Source organism: Balaenoptera ricei, chromosome 13 (assembly GCF_028023285.1).
Source record: "Balaenoptera ricei isolate mBalRic1 chromosome 13, mBalRic1.hap2, whole genome shotgun sequence".
Lineage (NCBI taxonomy): Eukaryota > Metazoa > Chordata > Mammalia > Artiodactyla > Balaenopteridae > Balaenoptera > Balaenoptera ricei.
Genome location: NC_082651.1, coordinates 84,277,636 through 84,300,048, shown reverse-complemented (window position 1 = coordinate 84,300,048; position 22,413 = coordinate 84,277,636). Strand labels below are relative to the sequence as shown.

The following is a 22,413-nucleotide window of genomic DNA, read 5'->3' as shown; positions in this document are numbered from 1 at the left end:
GATGTGGCTGGCTTCTGAGGTGAAGGCAGTCTTATGGGGCTGAGCCCCTTCACCTGTAGGGTCTGCACTAACTCCAGGTAGTTAGTGTCAAAATGGGACTGAATTGTAGGACACCCAGTTGCTGTCAGAAGGTTGCTGCTAGAAAATACCAGACAACTTGAATTGTTTGCTCAAAGATCCTCCCACCTGGAATGGCCCAACCAGCCTTTGCTCCCATGACTCCTTATCTAGGCTTCCCTGGCTGACCAGCTTCCACTTTTTATGGTTACATCTCCCTTCTACACACATCAGCATGTTCAGATGTTCTAGTCTTGTGGGCCTGAGTGCTATCCTTTGCATGTCTCTGCTGTAGTCCACTCTGTTTTGATAATATAGTGTGACTTTAGCCTGAAGCATTGATAGCCCAGCCTTCTGTTTAGCTCTGGGCCTTAGCATGCCTGGACTCCTTTGGAGTTGTATCTAGAAGTCCCCAAATGTTTCCTGGCTTGTCCTGCAAACCTCATGAGTATCTCTATATCGTACAGGAGCAACTGTCCAATGTCACCATGATGTAGCACTATCTGGATTCAAATAGTAACCTGCCTCTCTGGTCTCTGACTCAGCCAGTTCAACTGACTGCATTTCCTCTCTTTCTCATTTACTGAGGCACTTGGTAAGATTGCCTCAGACCCAATCCCACAAGCATAGGAAACTGATGAGTTAACAGCTGAATTACAAATAACTCCCTCCCCGCCCACCTACTCCCACAAAAAACCCTGCCTCTTATTAACCATGGTGTAAATCTTCTCTGTTAACAAAACAAAACAACAACAAAACTACAGAGAACTGTAAAGTTGCTCATACTCTGACCCTCAAACTCCACTTCCAGACCTAAGGAAATAATCAGAGACACAAAGAATTATGTAAAAGTTGTAAACTGCAGTGTTATTTATAAAGTGAAAAAGTGGATATAACATAAATAACAAAGAGGAATACTATGTGATATGCAAAGATTAAAATATTTTCTAAGCAATTTTAAATGAAATACAAGATCTTATAACATTATGCTATATGAACAGGGTGGGTTGTCAACCATCTGTGTTGATGATTTAGGTTAGGTTAAAATGTATATATTATGGTCGCCACTCCCCTGGCCGGCCCGACAAGACGCGCCAGTCGCGCGGCACCGATTCCTCTCGGGCTCGTGGGCGCTGCTCTGAGCAGCGTCACCCTTTATACCAGAAAGCTGGCAGGCACTATGGGGAAAAAACAAAACAAGAAGAAAGTGGAGGAGGTGCTAGAAGAAGCGGAAGAAGAATATGTGGTGGAAAAAGTTCTCGACCATCGAGTGGTAAAGGGCAAAGTGGAGTACCTCCTAAAGTGGAAGGCGTTCTCAGATGAGGCCAACACATGGGAGCCAGAAGAAAACCTGGATTGTCCTGACCTCATTGCTGCATTCCTGCAGTCACAGAAAACAGCACACGAGACAGATAAATCAGAGGGAGGAGACAGATAAATCAGAGGGAGGCAAGCGCAAAGCTGATTCTGATTCGGAAGATAAGGGGGAGGAGAGCAAACCAAAAAAGAAGAAAGAAGAGTCAGAAAAGCCACGAGGCTTTGCCGGGGGTTTGGAATCAGAGCGGATTATTGGAGCTACAGACTCCAGTGGAGAACTCATGTTCCTGATGAAATGTAAAAACTCTGATGAGGCTCACCTGGTCCCTGCCAAGGAAGCCAATGTCAAGTGCCCACAGGTTGTCATATCCTCCTATGAGGAAAGGCTGATGTGGCATTCCTACCCCTCCGAGGATGAGGACAAAAAAGATGACAAGAATTAACTCTCCTGAGTATCAGCCCCTGTCACATCTGACTGGGTTTCAAGTGGGGAAAGAAGGAGTTCTACTTGTCTTGACACCGTAGAGGGGGCTTGAGAAGATGTCCTTTGAAGAGCCAGTATAGTTTCTGTGCCCTAAATTCACTAAATTGCTTTAAAGCTGCTCCATGCTGTATAGTTTGCACACCCATCCCAGTGGAGGGGAAGGAGGGTCAGTGTTTCAAGGCAACTCTTTCTGAACTTTGCTGAGAAAACCAAAGGGCCTTCTATGAAGGACAAAACTTGCAGAATGGGATGTGGGAGAGCAAAAGATATTGTAGATCTTCAAAGAGCATCTCCACAACCCACAGCCTTCTTCCCAGTAGTGTTAACTCTGCATTTTTACAGTGTAGCATGTATGTAGTTTTTGGCTATTTCTGGTGTATTATTTGGGGTGGGAGGGATGGGGTGGGAAAGAAGGGAGATGGGTTAGGATCAGTTTTGTTAAAATTTGGGGCCTGTTGGGGGGAAATGGTGAAACAAAGGAAAGAACAACTAATGATGATTTGGTTCTGTGTCCAGAATATTTCATCCTTTCAAAAAATGTCATTGGCAACCTACATGAGGACTGTGAGAGACTGTTTAAAAGCTGTGAATGCCTGAAACTTAGAAGTCAAGGTGTTCCCTGCCTGAGCTTAACGCTGTTCCCAAAAAGCATTAAGCTTTGGTAACTTCTTAACTTTCCAGTTAAGAAGTTACCAAAGCTGCCATTTGGGGGATGGAAACTGGTTGAGAAGGAAAAGTCTTATTGGAGTGTATACACAGGCAGATCATTCTGTCTTAGAGGTGCTAATTCTTGAAATTGACAAGAAGACCCTTTCTTTTCCAATTTTGAAGTTAAATATATCAGCTTCTCCATCCAAGCCACTGGCTGAAGTATTTGGGGAAGGGCAGAGGGTGGTATAGGAGATGGGAGAGTAGGCAAAGACAAGGGCCGGTGCTCTTAGGGTGGAAAACTCTTGGAGCCTCTGTTTTTTGAACTTTGAAACCATTGGTGGCAGGGTTCAGTCACTGACAGCACAAGTTCACTGAGTCACTTAAAGAGTTGAATAATTTCTGAAGCCCTGGTCTCAGGAGAAGATTAAATTTTTATACTGGGGCAGTGGTCCACTTTAAAACAAAACAAAATTTTTTAATCCTAAGAATTAACTAAAACCCCAAACGCTGTCTTGAATCATGAGATCCATCAGTTCTTGACATCATTTAGACCTGCATCTAGAACTCCGTTGTAAAACCTTTTTAGGCATGTGTTAGGTTTCTGTGAAAACTTTTGTTTAAATGTTAAACTTCATACCAACACTGTCAGTTTTTGTCTTAATAAAACTATAGATTTATATTAAAAATATGTATATATTATATGCACTGAAAAAAGACTGGAATAACAAAAACTATCAACAGTTGTTTTCATTTAATGTGAAATTATGAGTAACTTATTTTCTCAAGTGTTTTTATGAGTGTATATTACTTTTGCAATCAAAATTATAAAAGTTTCATATAAGTACTGTTTATACCACAGCACTGCTTGATGTCCTTTGAGTTACCCTGAAGAAAGTAGCCTTTTCTCCTTTGGCCCCATCCATCTTCCCAGTTTCATTTATCATTCTCTCATACATACTATTTTCCAGCCACACTGAACTTCTCACCATTCTTTTCACACAACAGGAACTTGCATATGCTATTCCTTAAACCTGGAATGCTTTTTGCTCTCTTCTATACTTACTTATTCTTCCAGATTCACTTCAAATGCATTTCAGGCTCCTGAATGCACAGTTGATCGCTTCAGGCTTTACAGTTCTTTTTTTATATCTGTTACAGCATTTATCACATGGTAATGTGACTCAATTATAAATTTTCTTCACTAAATTGTAATCCTATCTGCAGTGGAGTGTATATATTATTTACTTTTGTATCAACAGTACCTAGCACACAGTAGGCTACTCAACGAATGCTAAATAAGTAAATTTTAAATGTACTTTTACCTCTAACTCAGAAAAGAATCAAGCAGCTGAACAGATAAATGAATGAATGGACTAGTGGTCAGCTTGACCACCCAGAACAAATCTGTAGTACTTGGCACCCAAGCTCAAAAAAGGAATTGTATTGGAGGTAAGCTCCTTGAAAGGATGTTATACAAAACCTGAAAATGGGAGAATTTTATAAACATTAACAAAGGACACTTTGCCTCAGATAGCATGCTTTTGGAATTCAGAAAACTGCATGATAATGTCAAGAAATGCCAGTGGCCTATGGTATTCCCTCCCTAGGGACACTTGGAGGCTGTATAAGCAGACTGGCCTGGGGTTGCTATTAGTAGAAAGAAAGATGCACCATGGCCAGGAATGATCAGGGTAGAATCCTGAATTTTCAAAATAGGTTATATATACTCTCTACCCTCATCGTTCTGATCATCACCCAGGAGGTGACCAAGAGGAGATGAACCCTTTCTGGGGAAGGTTGTATTCATTGACCACACTAAGTTGTGTGGACTAGGAGGAAGTGAGGGAGGTGGAGTCAGAAATCTTTTTGAGTTGATTTTTGGGAAGACCTTTCCAGTGCTCAACAAAATCAGATGCCTGCAGATGGTGGGGAGTGCGGAATGTCCCTCAGATACCTTGATGAGTGGCCTGTTGTTGGGTAGTCTTTACATTGGTTCCCCTTTTCCCCAGGTCCCACAGGGGTGATGTGGACCAGATAGATGCCACACATGCAGTGAGCTGCACTCTAGGACAGGAACACTGAGTTCAGGGAATCTACCTCTTTCAGAGCAAGCAGTAAGCAAGCTTGCTCTTGGTTCTGAAGGGAGACATCACTTCATTTTTCAAGGTGGCTTCCTGCAACATAACCCTGAAATGGTCTGCATGAAGAGTGATTAGGGCCTTGTATTCTTGGCATACCCAGCAAGATGTGTGGGAATACAGAGACTCATGGAGGAGTCTCCCAACAGATATGCCCTGTGAAACTATCAATGCCTCACATTCATGCCAATGACCAACACTAAAAAAAAACAAAAAAACGAACAAATGAAGTGGACTAAGTAATTCCAATTAAAGAAGAGGATCTCTTGAAATAAGAAAAATTGCTTCCTTAACTCATTCTTCCTTTTCAGTATCTTCTGCCTAGTATTTTTCAACCACAATATAAGGCATTACTTTTTCTTTAGGATGTATAGTTTTCTTCTAAAATCATAAAAGCTGTCTTTCATAGTCCTCTGATGACTTAATTTCCTTTTCTTCTTAGATATTCTCCTGAAAGAAAACAGAATATGGTTATTACTTATGAACAGTACATTATCACAATATGATTCATTCATTTATTCCATAAACGTTCGTAACTACCATGTACTAGGCACTGTGCTAAGTACTTGGAGATACCAGGATGACTGGATAGTTAAGACCCAATCCCTGACTTCAAGGAGTTCATTGGCTATTAGGGGATATATATATATATATGTGTGTGTGTGTATATATATATATATATATATATATATATATATATATACACACATATACATATATACATACACACAATGCTCCTAGAATCTTTCATATTAAAAAATTTTAATAGTTCTTTATTTCCCAAATTTTCTATAATTGTCATGCATAATTTTTGAAAGAGAAAAATATAATTAAAAGAAAAACAAGTCAAGGAAATAGAAGTAATGAGACATGAGGGAATTCCCTGGAGGTCCAGTGATTAGGACTCGGTGCTTTCGCTGCAGTGGCCCACGTTCAATCCCTGGTTGGGGAACCCGCAAGCGATGTGGGCACAGCCAAAAAAAAAAAAAAAATTGAGACATGAGATAAGTAACTGGCTCCTGAGTGGATATCAGCCTCATCCATCCCTCATGAGCATTCAGTCACTTCCAGGATAGCCTATCCCTTCCCAGAGTAGTGAGATCTTAGTGGAATGATGTCAGCCCTGTCCTTCTAAATAACACACATTCTTTGCAGTCTCTTGTAGCCCTAAGCACTCTTTAGTGCCAGCCACAGAATCTACATTACAGTGGTCAGGCAACTTCTCTGGTCTTCTCCACAGGATACCTGGGGAATTAGCCCTGGGCCACAGCTGATAGGATAGAGTCTGGCCTCTTTAGAGCCTAATTGCTCATCTTCCTGGCTTCCTTTTCTGCATAGCTTTAATTCGATAATTAGCCCAGATATACAAGTCTCCGTTCTGTCCTCCTACTCCTGCCCTACTCTACTGAAACTGAACCTCCCTTAAATCCTGACACCTGCTCAGGAAAGATCCTCGGTGGTTGTAATTGCCTGTTCCTCCCATGTTGGAGTTCACCCCTCCTGTTAGGTGCTTCCTAAGTTGTGTCTTGCCTACGCTCAGTCCTATTTGCTCCTAGAATACCTCATTGCCAGCTGTGTAGCATGGTTTATGACAATCCATGCCAGGGAACTATTTATGACAACTGTGAAGGTCTGTCTTATATACATTTTGTGTGTGTATAGTTTCTGTGACGGTAGTTAATTTCTCAATTAATCCTTTAAGATTCAGCTGTCTGAAAAATGGTATAGATGATCTTATTTGCAAAGCAGAAATAGAGACACAGATGTAGAGAACAAACTATGGGTACCAAGGGGGAAAGGAGGGGGTGGGAGGAATTGGGAGATTGGGATTGACATATATACACTATTGATACTATGTATAAAATAGGTAACTAATGAGAACCTACTGTATGGCACAGGGAACTCTACTTAATGCTCTGTGGTGACCTAAATGGGAAGGAAATCCAAAAAAGAGGGGATATATGTATACGTATAGCTGATTCACTTTGAGGTATGGTAGAAACTAACACAACATTGTAAAGCAACTATACTCCAATAAAAATTAATTAAAAAAAAAAGATTCAGCTGTCTGGAGCCCTCCCAGATTCTGCTAGGCAGAGGTCATTCATTTATCTGTTCATCAAACATGCATTAATTTCCTACTCATCATTAGACACTGTTTTAGGGACTGGATTAAGACGAAATTCTTGCTTTCTAGGGGCTCACAATCAAGGTAAACAAAGGACTCTAATGTCAGTAATAATAAAGGTATGCATAAAATACATAGCACAGTAGAGAGAAGCCCAAGATCTGATTTGGGTTTTCAATGATGATTAGGAATTTGCCAACTAGATGTGAAAGGGCAGGGACAGAAAGGTAAGATATTTCAGGCAGATAGGGCAGCACCTATCGTATAGAGGCATGGAAGGCAGAGACTATCTTAACCAGCTTTGATTTCCTAGTTTATTAGGATAGTGCAGTGCACATACATGTAGGTCGTCACTGAGAATTCGTTGAAAGAATGAAAGATTGGCTGCTTTCCTCACTAGCAGAAGTAGATAGAGGATTCTACTATTTCAAAGGAGTGTTCAAGCAACTCCAACAAAAACTTTTTTTTAGAAATTTAAATTTAGGGGACTTCCCTGGTGGCACAGTGGATAAGACTCTGCGCTCCCAATGCAGGGGGCCTGGGTTCGATCCCTGGTCGGGGAACTAGACCCCACATGCATTCTGCAACTAAGAGTTCGCATGCCACAACTAAGGAGCCTGCCTGCTGCAACTAAGACCTGGCGCAGCCAAATAAATAAATAAATAAATATTTTTTAAAAAAGTGACTACTAAAACTGCTAAAAAAAAGAAATTTAAATTTAGATTAAAAAATCTAAACACAGATACAATTTATCGTTTATTAAGCTCAACTCTCATAGATATAATTTCCCAGTTAGTTCTACATTAGATCTTTATTTAAAAACATAGAGACATGGAAGGGGAATGCAGCAGATACCAATAAGCCTGGCTCACAGTAATTTCTTTTTCCATAGAGAATCCTTTTATAGAGGATGGCCCCCAGCAACTACATCTCTGCTTTTTTACCCTGCCCTTCCCACCTCCTAACCCCAGCTGACTGATATAAAGGTAAACTATATGACCTAAGACTTGTCAGATCAGGGTTCTAAAAGAAATTAAGAGATAGGATGCAAGGCTCGACCATGACACCACCAGGAAAGGAGGCAGTCTGCAATGGGATGGAACAAAGCTGACCCTCTTAGGAGAGACTAGAGAAGAGTTCTAGCAGTGTTCCAGTCCCTGGAATCCATTTTCCTTGTGGCTCAGCTGCACTCTGTCCTTTCACCAGTTATATAAGTAACCCCGGTACCCTTCCTATAAATTCCTCCTTTCTACCCTAGCTGGTTTGATTGGGTTACTTGCAGTCAGAAGAGTTGACTACCACAGGGAACAAAGACAGGCATTGGGAGCAAACTTACCCAATTTCTCTGTGGCTTCCACACAGACACTAGGATACATGCCCTCAGTGTAAGTTGCCACCAGAAGATACAGACGGGTCTTCACAACAACCACACCAGTGTTTTCCTGGATAAAAATAAAACAGAATGCCCTTCTCTTGGTTCTAATTACAGGACAAGAAGTTAGGCGCCAGCCACATTTTTCACCGTTTCCTGACTTCCATATTCATTATGTTTGTTTTTGGACTCTCCACTCTTTTTCACTAATTTAGCTGTCAAAAAGTTTTAGACTGTTGTAATAACAGCATGTGTATTCTGAAAAAAGCCCCCGAATTGATTGTAATATACCCCTATCCCAGTGAGAACAACAGATGTCATGGAAAGGAAATACATTTTGGAATTAGATAGCTCTGGGCTTGAATCCCAGCACCTCCATTTTCTGCTGTATGACTATGGAAGAGTTATTTAACCTGGTTAAGCCTCAGTTTCCTCATCTGTAAATGAGGCTACTTAGTTTATAATGTGGGTGAAGTGTGCCTAACCCATAATATAGGGCATCCAGAAATATGACTGTCATCCCCTTAGTCCCTTATAGGCAACAGTGAACCAACAGACGTTTTAAGCACAAGAGTAATATCACTTTGTTTTTTAAAGAAGGAGAATGTAGAGTATGAGGGATAATTGCAGTGGAGAGAGACAGTTCAGGCAAGTTTCAGTTGATAAATTCTGGAATGAACATTTCTCAAAACCAGGCTCTCTGTTAGTACTTTCTTTTACATGTTCCTTCCTGGCACTAGACTGCTATCTCAAACATTGCCATTGCAGTAACAAGGCTTAGTCTGTTTTAAAGATAGGATCAGGAGAGGCACTGAAAATTGGAGTCAAATTCTTTTCTTAATGTTTTTACGAAGTTGTCTTCAAATCTTGAACACTCACACTCTTAGCATAAAGAGAATAGTCATCTGCCCGGACACATTTGTAGTCCTTCTCCTTGAAATACAATCCTTCTCTTCTGGTTTTCAAAGGGTTCTTGGCAAATCCATTCACAAGTGTTCGGACATCACTGGGCATTACCTGCGGAGGTTAAATAGACTAGAAGTTGGCAACCTATGGTGGGCTGGTCAAATTTGTCCCACTACCAGTTTTTGTAGGCCTGCAAACGAAGAATGGTTTTTACATTTTTAAGTAGTTGAAAAAAAAATCAAAATAATAATATTTTGTGATATGTAAAAATTACATGAAATTCAAATTTCAGTGTTCATAAAGTTTTATTGGAACATAGTCACTCCCATTCTTTTGTGTACTGTCTATAGCCTTTACAGAAAAAGATTTAAACTCTTATGCCCAAACCTGTTTTTTTCTTACACTAAATCCAGGTGATGCTACACATAGGCTCTGCTCCTGGAGTTTGATGAGGGCTGCACTGTCCACATGCTTTGTTCCCAGGAGTGTATCTAACAGTAAGTTCTGCAAATGGCTCATGCGCCCTCAGCCCTGAAAAAGGGAACTGCAGTTGAAACGATCTGCTCTGGCTAGCTTTTAAACGCCCTGTGAATACAAATGTCCCTAAGACACCCCGGACAGCTTTAACATCAGCATGTGCACTTTGAAAAGATGAAGGGTGAAAATGGAGTTCCATCATCCAGTGCCCACCAATACTCAAGAGGAAAACAGAATCATAGAAAATCAGTTCACAGAGAGGGTTATGAGTTTGGAAAATCACAGCTCGTAATTTTCTATCTATGTCAATGGTTTGCATCAGAATCACTTAGGATTAAAACTAAAAAAATTAAAAACCTGACGAAATGGAGAACTACTGAAGTAAACAAGACTAAATGAGATATACTGGTCATGAGTCCTCCCGTTCCCTTCCCGCTGACCAACATCAGCACCAACTATGGGCACTGATCAATACCCCAGGGACTAAAAACACCTTAAGGCACCTAAAGCGGCATTTTCCGCACAAGTTCCCAAATCTTCTTGGGCCCTCCTCATCGGGACAAACTCCACAAACACTCGTCATTCCAAGGGATCCTAAGGGCAGGAGCCCCTAGCCCGCCATTCCCTTCGCGGCGATTTGGCCCACGGGGTTCCCTGGAGCGGGGTTACTGAGGGCGAGGGAGGGTGTGTTAATGTCCAGTCTGGTTGGCTGCGGAGACGCACAGGAGGGGCAGAGGGTTTGGGGGATCGCGGCGGGCCAGACCAGGAGAAGCCCCCTGGCTCTCGGGAAGGAGCCCAACACTCAACCAAAGGCTGGCTTGAAGCGCATGCGGCGGTCAACGGACGCGGGGGGAGGCGGGGCGAGAGGGCGACGAGCCCAGCTATTGGCTGCGGCAGTTGCCCGTCACCGAGAAGCGCTACGGCTCCGACCGCAGACCACGACCAGCCCTTGGGCTCCAGAGCTACGACTTTCCTGGTTTCTTCTCAGCCAGACGGGTCTGCGGTAGCGCACCTGCGCTGGGCTCAGGGACACAGCGGCCGAGTCTCCGGACCGGGAGGTCCCGCGAAATTCGGAGTCCTTTGGCCGCCTCAGCGGCGCGCGGGCTCCTTGTCCGCCGCGGCGGAGGGGTCGCGGGGTGCTCCGACCGAATCTCTGGACGCGAAACGTTCTTAATCTACCGCGGCGACGGGCGCGAGCTGACTGGGCCTCAGGTGGGACGGGCTCACTCTCCCGCCGCAGCCGACGACTCAGGCGCCGTGGGCTGTCGGGCCCGGCCCTGTCGTGGTGCTAGAGAACCGAAGGCCCTGCTAATCGAGGGAGGGGAGCTGAGGTACCTGTCGCGGCCTGCAGCTTTTCCTCCAGGCCGGGCGGAGGCCACACGCACCTTTCCAACGGGGTAGGAGGGAAGGGGCGGGGTCGTGGGTGCTCCCCCCTCAGGCACGGGCTGGACGGGGCTGAGGGGCTGGGGGTGGCGGTTTGGGCCTGTCAGAGCTTGAAGACAAGCTGATTGTGTTCAAAAGCCCTTCCTTTCTCTAAGAAGCCCATCCTGGGTGTGCTTCAGGAACCAGAAGGCTGCAACTCTGCCCACTCCGAAAACTGCAGATGCGACTCCTAGAGGCCAGGCTGAGAATTGCCACACCGGCTCCATTGGGCCACGTTGTGGGAAGCCTGGGATTCGAGGGGACGGCGGGTGGGTCTGGAGAGAGCTCCCCTGCTTAAAGGAGGCTGGCTCGGAAGACACGAGCAGAAGCCTGGGTGAAGGCCCCTCTTCTTAGGGAAAGCGTGGGTGTCTAAAGTTCAGAATCCGTTCCACGTCCGTTCACGGCCACGAATAGTGATTATTAATCAAATAGAAGAGAGAATAAATCTCAATTCTCGTTACTAAGTAAGCTAATTTTTTAGTTTTTCTAGGGGCTCTGTTATTTGTGACCACAATGAAAAGTTCAGACAATGATGATGTGATAACTGACAGACTTCCCAAGCTCAAGAGCTCAAACGAATGGCTGGAGCCCCAGCCACTTTCCTTCATGGAGGTACAGTAGTAATGGCATTCTGAAGTTTATACTTGGGTGGTTGCACTGACAAGTGGTCTGTGCTAAATATATTATTCTCTGTGTTTTCTATTCTATTCTTTATTATCCCTTTCTTTCTGTTAAGCTTGTGTTTACTTTGCTCTCCATTTTCAGTTTAACATGGAATCATAGGTCATTGCTTATATACCTTTTCTAGTATAACAAAGTTATAAAGTTTCTCCTGAAGCACTGCTTTAACTGCATCACCCAAATGTATATATGTTGTGGTTTTGTTTTTTTAGATTCTTTTTTTCTACACAGCTTTATTAAGGTATACTTGATATACAGTAAACTGCATGTATTTGATGTGTACAGTTTGATAAGTTCTTAGCTATGTATACACACATGAAGCCATTACCGCAGTCGAGACAGTGAACATATTCAATACTCCCAAAGTTTCTTCATTGTGTCCTTTTGTGAGTGCCCCCTCGCTGCCTGCTTTCTATCACTATATTTTATTTTATTTTTCTTAAATTTTATTTTAATTTTTTAAATTGTTTTTTTTTGAATTTTATTTATTTTTTATACAGCAGGTTCTTATTAATCATCCATTTTATACGTATTAGTGTATACATGTCAATCCCAATCTCCCAATTCATCCAACCTCCCCCCCCACCACTTTCCCCCCCTTGGTGTCCATATGTTTGTTCTCTACATCTGTGTCTCTGTTGCTGCCCTGCAAACCGGTTCATCTGTACCATTTTTCTAGGTTCCACATGTATGTGTTAATATATGATATTTGTTTGTCTCTTTCTGACTTACTTCACTCTGTATGACAGTCTCTAGATCCATCCATGTATCTACAAATGACTCAATTTCATTCCTTTTTATGGCTGAGTAATATTGCATTGTATATATGTACCACATCTTCTTTATCCATTTGTCTGTCTCTGGGCATTTAGGTTGCTTCCATGACCTGGCTATTGTAAATAGTGCTGCAGTGAACATTGGGGTGCATGTGTCTTTATGAATTATGGTTTTCTCTGGGTATATGCCCAGTAGTGGGATTGCTGGGTCATATGGTAATTCTATTTTTAGTTTTTTAAGGAACCTCCATACTGTTCTCCATAGTGGCTGTATCAATTTACATTCCCACCAACAGTGCAAGAGGGTTCCCTTTTCTCGACACCCTCCCCAGCATTTGTTGTTTGTAGATTTTCTGATGATGCCCATTCTAACTGGTGTGAGGTGATACCTCATTGTAGTTTTGATTTGCATTTCTCTAATAATTAGGTTGAGCAGCTTTTCATGTGCTTCTTGGCCATCTGTATGTCTTCTTTGGAGAAATGTCTATTTAGGTCTTCTGCCTATTTTTGGATTGGGTTGTTTGCTTTTTTAATATTGAGCTGCATGAGCTGTTTATATATTTTGGAGATTAATCCTTTGTCCATTGATTCGTTTGCAAATATTTTCTCCCATTCTGAGGGTTGTCTTTTCGTCTTGTTTATGGTTTCCTTTGCTGTGCAAAAGCTTTGAAGTTTCATTAGGTCCCATTTGTTTATTTTTGTTTTTATTTCCATTACTCTAGGAGGTGGATCAAAAAAGATCTTGCTGTGATTTATGTCAAAGAGTGTTCTTCCTATGTTTTCCTCTAAGAGTTTTATAGTGTCCAGTCTTACATTTAGGTCTCGAATCCATTTTGAGTTCATTTTTGTGTATGGTGTTAGGGAGTGTTCTACTTTCATTCTTTTACATGTAGCTGTCCAGTTTTCCCAGCACCACTTATTGAAGAGACCATCTTTTCTCCACTGTATATCTTTGCCTGCTTTGTCATAGATTAGTTGACCATAGGTGCGTGGGTTTATCTCTGGGCTTTCTATCTTGTTCCATTGATCTATGTTTCTGTTTTTGTGCCAGTACCATATTGTCTTGATTAGTGTAGCTTTGTAGTTTAGTCTGAAGTCAGGGAGTCTGATTCCTCCAGCTCCGTTTATTTCCCTCAAGACTGCTTTGGCTATTTGGGGTCTTTTGTGTCTCCATACAAATTTTAAGATGATTTGTTCTAGTTCCGTAAAGAATGCCATTGGTAGTTTGATAGGGATTGCATTGAATCTGTAGATTGCTTTGGGTAGTATAGTCATTTTCACAATGTTGATTCTTCCAATCCAAGAACATGGTATATCTCTCCATCTGTTGGTATCATCTTTAATTTCTTTCATCAGTGTCTTATAGTTCTGCATACAGGTCTGTTGTCTCCCTAGGTAGGTTTATTCCTAGGTATTTTATTCTTTTTGTTGCAATGGTAAATGGGAGTGTTTCCTTAATTTCTCTTTCAGATTTTTCATCATTAGTATATAAGAATGCAAGAGATTTCTGTGCATTAATTTTGTATCCTGCAACTTTACCAGATTCATTGATTAGCTCTAGTAGTTTTCTGGTGGCATCTTTAGGATTCTCTATGTATAGTATCATGTCATCTGCAAACAGTGACAGTTTTACTTCTTCTTTTCAATTTGTATTCCTTTTATTTCTTTTTCTTCTCTGATTGCCATGGCTAGGACTTCCAAAACTATGTTGAATAATAGTGGTGAGAGTGGACATCCTTGTCTTGTTCCTGATCTTAGAGGAAATGCTTTCAGTTTTTCACCATTGAGAATGATGTTTGCTGTGGGTTTGTCGTATATGGCCTTTATTATGTTGAGGTAGGTTCCCTCTATGCCCATTTTCTGGAGAGTTTTTATCATAAATGGGTGTTGAATTTTGTCAAAAGCTTTGTCTGCATCTATTGAGATGATCATATGGTTTTTATTCTTCAGTTTGTTAATATGGTGTATCACATTGATTGATTTGTGTATATTGAAGAATCCTTGCATCCCTGGGATAAATCCCACTTGATCATGGTGTATGATCCTTTTAATGTGTTATTGAATTCTGTTTGCTAGTATTTTGTTGAGGATTTTTGCATCTATATTCATGAGTGATATTGGTCTGTAGTTTTCTTTTTTTGTAGTATCTTTGTCTGGTTTTGGTATCAGTGTGATGGTGGCCTCCTAGAATGAGTTTGGGAGTGTTCCTTCCTCTGCAGTTTTTTGGAAGAGTTTGAGAAGGATGGGCGTTAGCTCTTCTCTAAACGTTTGATAGAATTCACCTGTGAAGCCATCTGGTCCTGGACTCCTGTTTGTTGGAAGATTTTTAATCACAGTTTCAATTTCATTATTTGTGATTGGTCTCTTTGTATTTTCTATTTCTTCCTGGTTCAGTCGTGGAAGGATATACCTTTCTAAGAATTTGTCCATTTCTTCCAGGTTGTCCATTTTATTGGCATAAAGTCGCTTGTAGTAGTCTCTTAGGATGGTTTATATTTCTGTGGTGTCTGTTGTAACTTCTTTTTCATTCCTAATTTTATTGATTTGAGTCCTCTCCCTCTTTTTCTTGATAAGTCTGGCTAATGGTTTATCAATTTTGTTTATCTTCTCAGAGAACCAGCTTTTAGTTTTATTCATCTTTGCTATTGTTTTCTTTGTTTCTATTTCACTTATTTCTGCTGTGATCTTTATTATTTCTTTCCTTCTACTAATTTTGGGTTTTGTTCTTTCTCTAGTTCCTTTAGGTGTAAGGTTAGATGGTTTATTCGAGATGTTTTTTGTTTCTTGAGGTAGGATTGTATTGCTATAAACTTCTCTCTTAGAACTGCTTTTGCTGCATCCCATAGGTTTTGGATCATCGTGTTTTCATTGTCATTTGTCTCTAGGTATTTTTTCATTTCCTCTTTGATTTCTTCAGTGATCTCTTGGTTCTTTAGTAACGTATTGTTTAGCCTCCATGTGTTTGTGTTTTTTACATTTTTTTTCCTGTAATTGATTTCTAATCTCATAGCGTTGTGGTCAGAAAAGAAGCTTGATATTATTTCAATTTTCTTAAATGTACTGAGGCTTGATTTGTGACCCAAGATGTGATCTATCCTAGAGAATGTTCCGTGCACACTTGAGAAGAAAGTGTAATCTGCTGTTTTTGAATGGAATGTCCTATAAATATCAATTAAATCTATCTGGCCTATTGTGTCATTTAAAGTTTGTGTTTCCTTAGTAATTTTCTGTTTGGGTGATGTGTCCATTGGTGTAACTGAGGTGTTAAAGTCCCCCACTATTATTGTCTTACTGTCGATTTCCTCTTTTATAGTTGTTAGCAGTTGCTTTATATATTGAGGTGCTCCTATGTTGGGTGCATGTATATTTATAATTGTTTTATCTTCTTCTCGAATTGATCCCTTGATCATTATGTAGTGCCCTTCCTTGTCTCTTTTAACATTCTTTATTTTAAAGTCTATTTTATCTGATACAACTATTGCTACTCCAGCATTCTTTTGATTTCCATTTGCATGGAGTATCTTTTTCCATCCCCTCACTTTCAGTCTCTGTGTGTCCCCTAGGTCTGAAGTGGGTCTCTTGTAGACAGCATATATATGGGTCTTGTTTTTGTATCCATTCAGCAAGCCTGTGTCTTTTGGTTGGAGCATTTAATTCATTCACGTTTAAGGTAATTGTCGATATGTATGTTCCTATTACCGTTTTCTTAATTGTTTTGGGTTTGTTTTTGTAGGTCCTTTTCTTCTCTTGTGTTTCCCCCTTAGAGAAGTTCCTTTAGCATTTGTTGTAGAGCTGGTTTGGTGGTGCTGAATTCTCTTAGCTTTTGCTTGTCTGTAAAGCTTTTGATTTCTCCATCAAATCTGAATGAGATCCTTGCTGGGTAGAGTAATCTTGGCTGTAGGTTCTTTCCCACTTTAAGTATATCATGCCACTCCCTTCTGGCTTGTAGAGTTTCTGCTGAGAAATCAGCTGTTAACTTTATGGGAGTTCCCTTGTATGTTATTTGTCGTTTTTCCCTTGCTGCTTTCAATAATAGTTCTTGTCTTTAATTTTTGCCAATTTGATTACTGTGTGTCTCGGCGTGTTCCTCCTTGGGTTTATCCTGTATGGGACTCTCTACGCTTCCTGGATTTGGGTGGCTGTTTCCTTTCCCATGTTTGGGAAGTTTTCGACTATAATCTCTTCAAATGTTTTCTTGGGTCCTTTCTCTCTCTCTTCTCCTTCTGGGACCCCTATAATATGTGAATGTTGTTGCGTTTAATGTTGTCCCAGAGGTCTCTTAGGCTGGCCTCATTTCTTTTCATTCTTTTTTCTTTTTCTTTTTTTTTTTTTTTTTTTTCATTCTTTTTTTTTTTTTTTTTTTTTCTTTATTCTGTCCCGCAGCAGTGAATTCCACCATTCTGTCTTCCAGGTCGCTTATCTCTTCTTCTGCCTCAGTTATTCTGCTATTGATTCCTTCTAGTGTAGTTTTCATTTCAGTTATTGTATTGTTCATCTCTGTTTGTTCTTTAATTCTTCTAGGTCTTTGTTAAACATTTCTTGCATCTTCTCGATCTTTGCCTCCATTCTATTTCCGAGGTCCTGGATCATCTTCACTATCATTATTTTGAATTCTTTTTCTGGAAGGCTGCCTATCTCCACTTCATTGAGTTGTTTTTCTGGGGTTTTGTCTTGTTCCTTCATCTGGTACACAGCCCTCTGCCTTTTCATCTTGTCTGTCTTTCTGTGAATGTGGTGTTTGTTCCACAGGCTGCAGGATTGTAGTTCTTCTTTCTTTTGCTGTCTGCCCTCTGGTGGATGAGGCTATCTAAGAGGCTTGTGCAAGTTTCCTGATGGGAGGGACTGGTGGTAGAGCTGACTGTTGCTCTGGTGGGCAGAGCTCAGTAAAACTTTAATTCTCTTGTCTGCTGATGGGTGGGGCTGGGTTCCCTCCCTGTTGGTTGTTTGGCCTGAGGCAACCCAATACTGGAGCCTACCTGGGCTCTTTGGTGGGGCTAATGGCAGACTCTGGGAGGGCTCATGCCAAGGAGTAGTTCCCAGAACTTCTGCTGCCAGTGTCCTTGTCCTCGTGGTGAGACACAGCCACCCCCTGCCTCTGCAGGAGACCCTCCAACACTAGCAGGTAGGTCTGGTTCAGTCTCCTATGGGGTCACTGCTCCTTCCCCTGGGTCCTGATGCGCACAGTGCTTTATGTGTGCCCTCCAAGAGTAGAGTCTCTGTTTCCCCCAGTCCTGTCAAAGTCCTGCAGTCAAATCCCGCTAACCTTCAAAGTCTGATTCTTTAGGAATTCGTCCTCCTGTTGCTGGATCCCCAGGTTGGGAAGCCTGACGTGGGGCTCAGAACCTTCACTCCAGTGGGTAGACTTATCTGGTATAAGTGTTCTCCAGTTTGTGAGTCACCCACCCAGCAGATACGGGATTTGATTTTACTGTCATTGCGCCCCTCCTACCATCTCATTGTGGCTTCTCCTTTGTCTTTGGATGTGGGGTATCTTTTTTGGTGAGTTCCAGTGTCTTCCTGTTGATGATTGTTCAGCAATTAGTTGTGATTCCGGTGCTCTCGCAGGAGGGAGTGAGAGCACGTCCTTCTACTCTGCCATCTTGAACCAATCTCACTGTAGTTTATTTTGCATTTAAATTTTTTTATACAAATGTAATCTTATGGTATGTATTATTTTTGTCTGGCTTCTTTCATTCAGTATAATTTACAGTTCATCCATGTTGTTTCATGTTTCAGTACTTAGTTCCTTTTTTTTTTTTTTTTGCTGAATGCTATATACCCCAGTTTGTCCATTCTGTCATTGGACATTTGGATTGCTTATAGTTTTTGGCTATTACAAATAAAGCTGCTAGGAACATTCATGTACATGTCTTTATATGGACATATATTTTCATTACTCTTGGGTAAACATCTACTTGTGGAATGCCTAGGTCATATGGTAAATGAATTTAATATTTTATGAAACTGCCAAACTGTTTTCCAAAGTTATATTTTATATTTCCACTAGCGGTGTATGGGAGTTCCAGTGTTTCACATCCTAGCCAGCGTTTGGTACAGTCTGTGTGTGTGTGTGTGTGTGTGTGTGTGTAGTCTTTTGAGTCGTTCTAAAAGATGTAGAGTCACATTTCATTGTGTGGTTTTTTAAAAAATTAAAAAAAAAATTTTTGGCTGTGTCGGGTCCTAGTTGCACCTCGTGGGATCTTCGCTGAGGCATGCGGGATCTCTGTTGTGGTGCGTGGGCTTCTCTCTAGTTGTGGCGTGCAGGTTTTCTCTTCTCTAGTTGCGACGTGCAGGCTCCAGGTTGTGTGGGCTCTGTAGTTTGCGGCATGCAGCCTCTCTAGTTGAGGTGTGCAAGCTCAGTAGTTGTGGTGCGCGAGCTTAGTTGCCCCATGGCATGTGGGATCCCAGTTCCCTGACTAGGGATCGAACCCGCGTCCCCTGCATTGTAAGTCGGATTCTTTACCACTGGACCATCAGGCAAGTCCCTCATTGTGTTTTTAATTTGCATTTCCCTAATAACTAATGATGTTGAGCCTCTTTTTATGTTTTACTTGCCAGTTATATATATTCGTTGATGAAGTGTTCGTTCAAATATTTTGTGCATTTTTTAATTTAAAATTCACTACCTTAAAGTGTACAATTCAGTTGTTTTTAGTATATCCACAAGGTTGTATAACCATCACCTCTCTAATTCCAGAACATTTTCATCACCCCAAAAAGGAAACTCATACCCTTTAGCAGTCATTTTCCATTCCCTTCTCCCTTGTTCTCTGGCAACTGCTAGTCTACTTTCTCTTAGATTTGTCTATTCTGGAGATTTTATACAAATGGAATCATGTAGTATGTGGTCCTTTGTGTCTGACTTCTTCCACTTAGCATACTGTTTTCATGGTTCATCCACGTTGTAGCATGTATCAGCACTTCATTCTTTTTTATGGGCAAATGATACTCCAGTATATGGATGTACCACATTTTATTTATCCATTCATCAGTGGATGGGCATTTGGATTTTTTCTAGTATTTGACTATTATGAACAATGCTGCTGTGAACATTTGTATACACGTTTTTGTGTGAACATATGTTTTCAATTGTCTTGGGTATATAATCTAGGAATGGAATTGCTAAGTCATATGGTACTTCTGTGTTTAACTTTTTGAGGAGCTGCCTACTGTTTCCCACAGTGGCTGTACCATTTTACATTCTCATCAGCAATGTATGAAGGTTCCAGCTTCTCTACTGCTTAGAGTTCATTGAACCTCTAGTATCGGTGAGCGTATAGTTCCCAACACATTTGGAAAAATTTCAGCCATCCTTTCTTAAAATATTTTTTCTACCCCACCCCTTCTCCTTTTGGGAAATAAAATTACATGTTTAATCGCCTGCTTAAAGCTATCCCATAGCCCACTGATTATCTGTTAAATTTTTTCAGACTTTTCCCCCCTGCATTTCATTTTGGACAGCTTCTATTATGATTTTAAGTTTACTAATCTTTTCTTCTGTAATATCCAATCTGCTGATAATCCTGTCTGGTGTATCTTTCATTTCAGGCATCATGGTTTTTAATCCTTTAAGTTTTTAGGGGGTCTTTTAAAAAATCTTCCAAGTCTCAAAATGTCTGCTGTTTTGTCTAGCGAATGCACTTATGAACTATTTTAATGTCTTGGTCTAATAATTATATCATCTGTGTCATTTCTGGGTTAGTTTTTTAAAAAATATTTATTTATTTGGCTGCGCCAGGTCTTCGTTGCTGGGTGTGGGATCCTTAGTTGCGGCATGTGGGATCTTTAGTTGTGGCCTGCAAACTCTTAGTTGCGGCATGTGGGATCTAGTTCCCTGAGCAGGGATCAAACCTAGGTCCCCTGCATTGGGAGCACAGAGTCTTAGCCACTGGACCACCAGGGAAGTCTCCTCTGGGGTAGTTTTTTTTTTTTTTTTTTTTTTTTTAAATTATTTATTTATTTATTTATTTTTGGCTGTGTTGGGTCCTTGTCTCTCTGCAAGGGCCCTCTCCAGTTGTGGCAAGCGGGGGCCACCCCTCATCGCGGTGGGCGGGCCCCTCACCGCCACGGTCTCTCTCGTTGTGGAGCACAGGCTCCAGACGCGCAGGCTCAGCAATCGCGGCTCACGGGCCCAGCCGCTCCGCGGCATGTGGGATCTTCCCGGACCAGGGCCCGAACCCGTGTCCCCTGCATTGGCAGGCGGACTCTCAACCACTGGGCCACCAGGGAAGCCCTGGGGTAGTTTTGATTGATTCTTTTCACTAGTCAAATTTTCCTGCCTCTTTATATGCCTGGTGATTTTTTTAATTGGATGCCAGACATTGTGAATTTTTCCTTGTTGAGTGCTGGATATTTTTGATTTCCAATAAATATGCTGAGCTTTGTTCTGGGATGCGGTTAAGTTACTTGGACACAGTCTGATTTTTTTCATGTCTTGCCACGAAGCTTGGTAGACAGAACTGTAGTATCATTTAGTGTATGGCCAATTTTGCTTTAGTACGTATTTTGTAAAACCCCTCTAAGTAGTCAACTCTGTTTTGTGCACCATAAAGTTTGTCACCCTGGCTGATGTTAAGAGGAATAACTCCTGGGGTTGTGTGACCTCTAGGGATTGTTCCCCTAATCCTTTCAGGTACTTCTTTGCCCAGTGTTTCTTTGGGTAGTTTCCCCACATGCATACAGTGTTCAGCATTCACCTGAAGATGCAAGGGGGACCCTCTACAGATCTAATCCTCTGCAGACCCCCAAAGCTCCTTCTCTGTGTGACTTTCTTCCCTCTGGTACTGTGCTCTATGAACTGTAGCTACCCTGACCTCCCCAGACTCCCAGCTCCCCTCCTCATTTCAGGAAGACAGGTGGATTCCACCTGATTTCCTCCTCTGTGTGCCACAGTCTGGAAATTCTCTCCAGGCTCTAATGAGCTATTTTAAGGCTCACCTTGTGTTCTGTATCTCAGGGGCCACTGTCCTTCATAGCCTGATGTCCAGTATCTTGAAAACTGTTGTTTCACTTTTTTAAAAAAAATTATTTATTTATTTATTTATTTATGGCTGTGCTGGGTCTTCGTTTCTGTGCGAGGGCTTTCTCCAGTTGCAGCAGGCGGGGGCCACTCTTCATCGTGGTGCGCGGGCCTCTCACTGTCACGGCCTCTCTTGTTGCAGAGCACAGGCTCCAGACGCCCAGGCTCAGTAGTTGTGGCTCACGGGCCTAGTTGCTCCGCGGCATGTGGGATCTTCCCAGACCAGGGCTCGAACCCGTGTCCCCTGCATTGGCAGGCAGATTCTCAACCACTGCGCTACCAGGGAAGCCCCTCACTTTTTTTTTTTTTAAGGTAGTAGGATAAATCTGTTCCTTCTTATTCTATTTTGTCTGAAAGTGGAGGTTTTCATCTCACCCATTAGTTCTTCAGTCTTTTTTTTTTTTCTTTCTTCCTTCCTTCCTTCCTAACTTTCTTTCTTTCTTTCCTCTCCTGTTCCATTCTTTTATTTATCACTTCTGGGACTCCAGTTATCAACTTGTTGAACCTTTTGTTATTGTCTCATAAGTTGCTACAACTCTATTCACTTTCCTATCTTTTTTCTTCCTGTTTCCCAGACTGGATACATGCTAATTATTTGAATTCAAGTTCACTGACTCTTTTTATGTCATCTTCAATCTGCTGTTAAGCCCATTTAAGTTTGTTTGTTTTTTAAATTTAAGAACTGTATTTTCCACTTGGTTATTTTTCAGTCTCTGTTTTTCTGCTGAGGTTTTCTGTTCATTCATTGTGAGTATATTTTCCTATAACTTCTTAAACATAGCTATAATAGTTGACCTAAAATCCTTGTCTGCTAATTCCAACATGTGGGCCATCTCAGAGTTGGTCTCCAGTTGATTGTCTTTGTTTTAAGTATGGGTCACGTTTTCCTGTTTGTCTAGTGATTTTGGACATTATGAGTGATACATTGTAAAGGGTCTGGATTCTGTTTTGTTCCTCTGATTAATACTGAGTTTTTGTTTTAGCA

General features: G+C 41.4%; 2 protein-coding genes and 1 pseudogene across 4 annotated transcripts in view; 2 read left to right on the top strand and 1 right to left on the bottom strand.

Moving 5' to 3' along the window:
- Positions 1-1,191: 1,191 nt before the first annotated feature.
- Positions 1,192-1,817, top strand: LOC132377061 (chromobox protein homolog 1-like; annotated as a pseudogene).
- A 3,146-nt stretch (positions 1,818-4,963) lies between these two features.
- PFN4 (profilin family member 4) lies at positions 4,964-9,572 on the bottom strand. The gene is made up of 4 exons (XM_059893528.1): positions 9,456-9,572; positions 9,027-9,164; positions 8,112-8,217; positions 4,964-5,097 (listed from the first exon to the last, which is right to left on the bottom strand). Exons 1-4 carry the CDS (start codon positions 9,570-9,572, stop codon positions 5,069-5,071), a joined length of 390 nt encoding a protein of 129 aa, XP_059749511.1. The 3' UTR covers positions 4,964-5,068.
- Positions 9,573-10,443: 871 nt separating this feature from the next.
- The window catches only part of LOC132347115 (protein FAM228B-like), a 53,639-nt gene continuing 41,669 nt past the window's right edge, over positions 10,444-22,413 (top strand). Inside the window, exons 1-2 of one of the 3 annotated variants that reach the window (XM_059893522.1) lie at positions 10,444-10,742; positions 11,434-11,564. In XM_059893522.1, coding sequence (XP_059749505.1) covers positions 11,466-11,564 — 99 coding nt within the window. In that variant the 5' untranslated portion in view covers positions 10,444-10,742; positions 11,434-11,465. Of the gene's footprint in view, positions 10,928-11,433; positions 11,565-22,413 lie in introns of all 3 variants that reach the window. The other 2 variants (XM_059893521.1, XM_059893520.1) reach the window with 2 other exon arrangements.

Excerpts from the sequence above, each read along its gene's own strand:
- PFN4 (XM_059893528.1), bottom strand. The coding sequence starts at position 9,572 with ATGAGCCATTTGCAGAACTTACTGTTAGATACACTCCTGGGAACAAAG. Across the intron at positions 9,165-9,455 it reads TAGCATCACCTGGATTTAGT|GTAATGCCCAGTGATGTCCG; the intron begins GTAAGAAAAAAA and ends TAACCTCCGCAG. Across the intron at positions 5,098-8,111 it reads GGAAGCCACAGAGAAATTGG|GAGAATATCTAAGAAGAAAA; the intron begins GTAAGTTTGCTC and ends GTTTTCTTTCAG.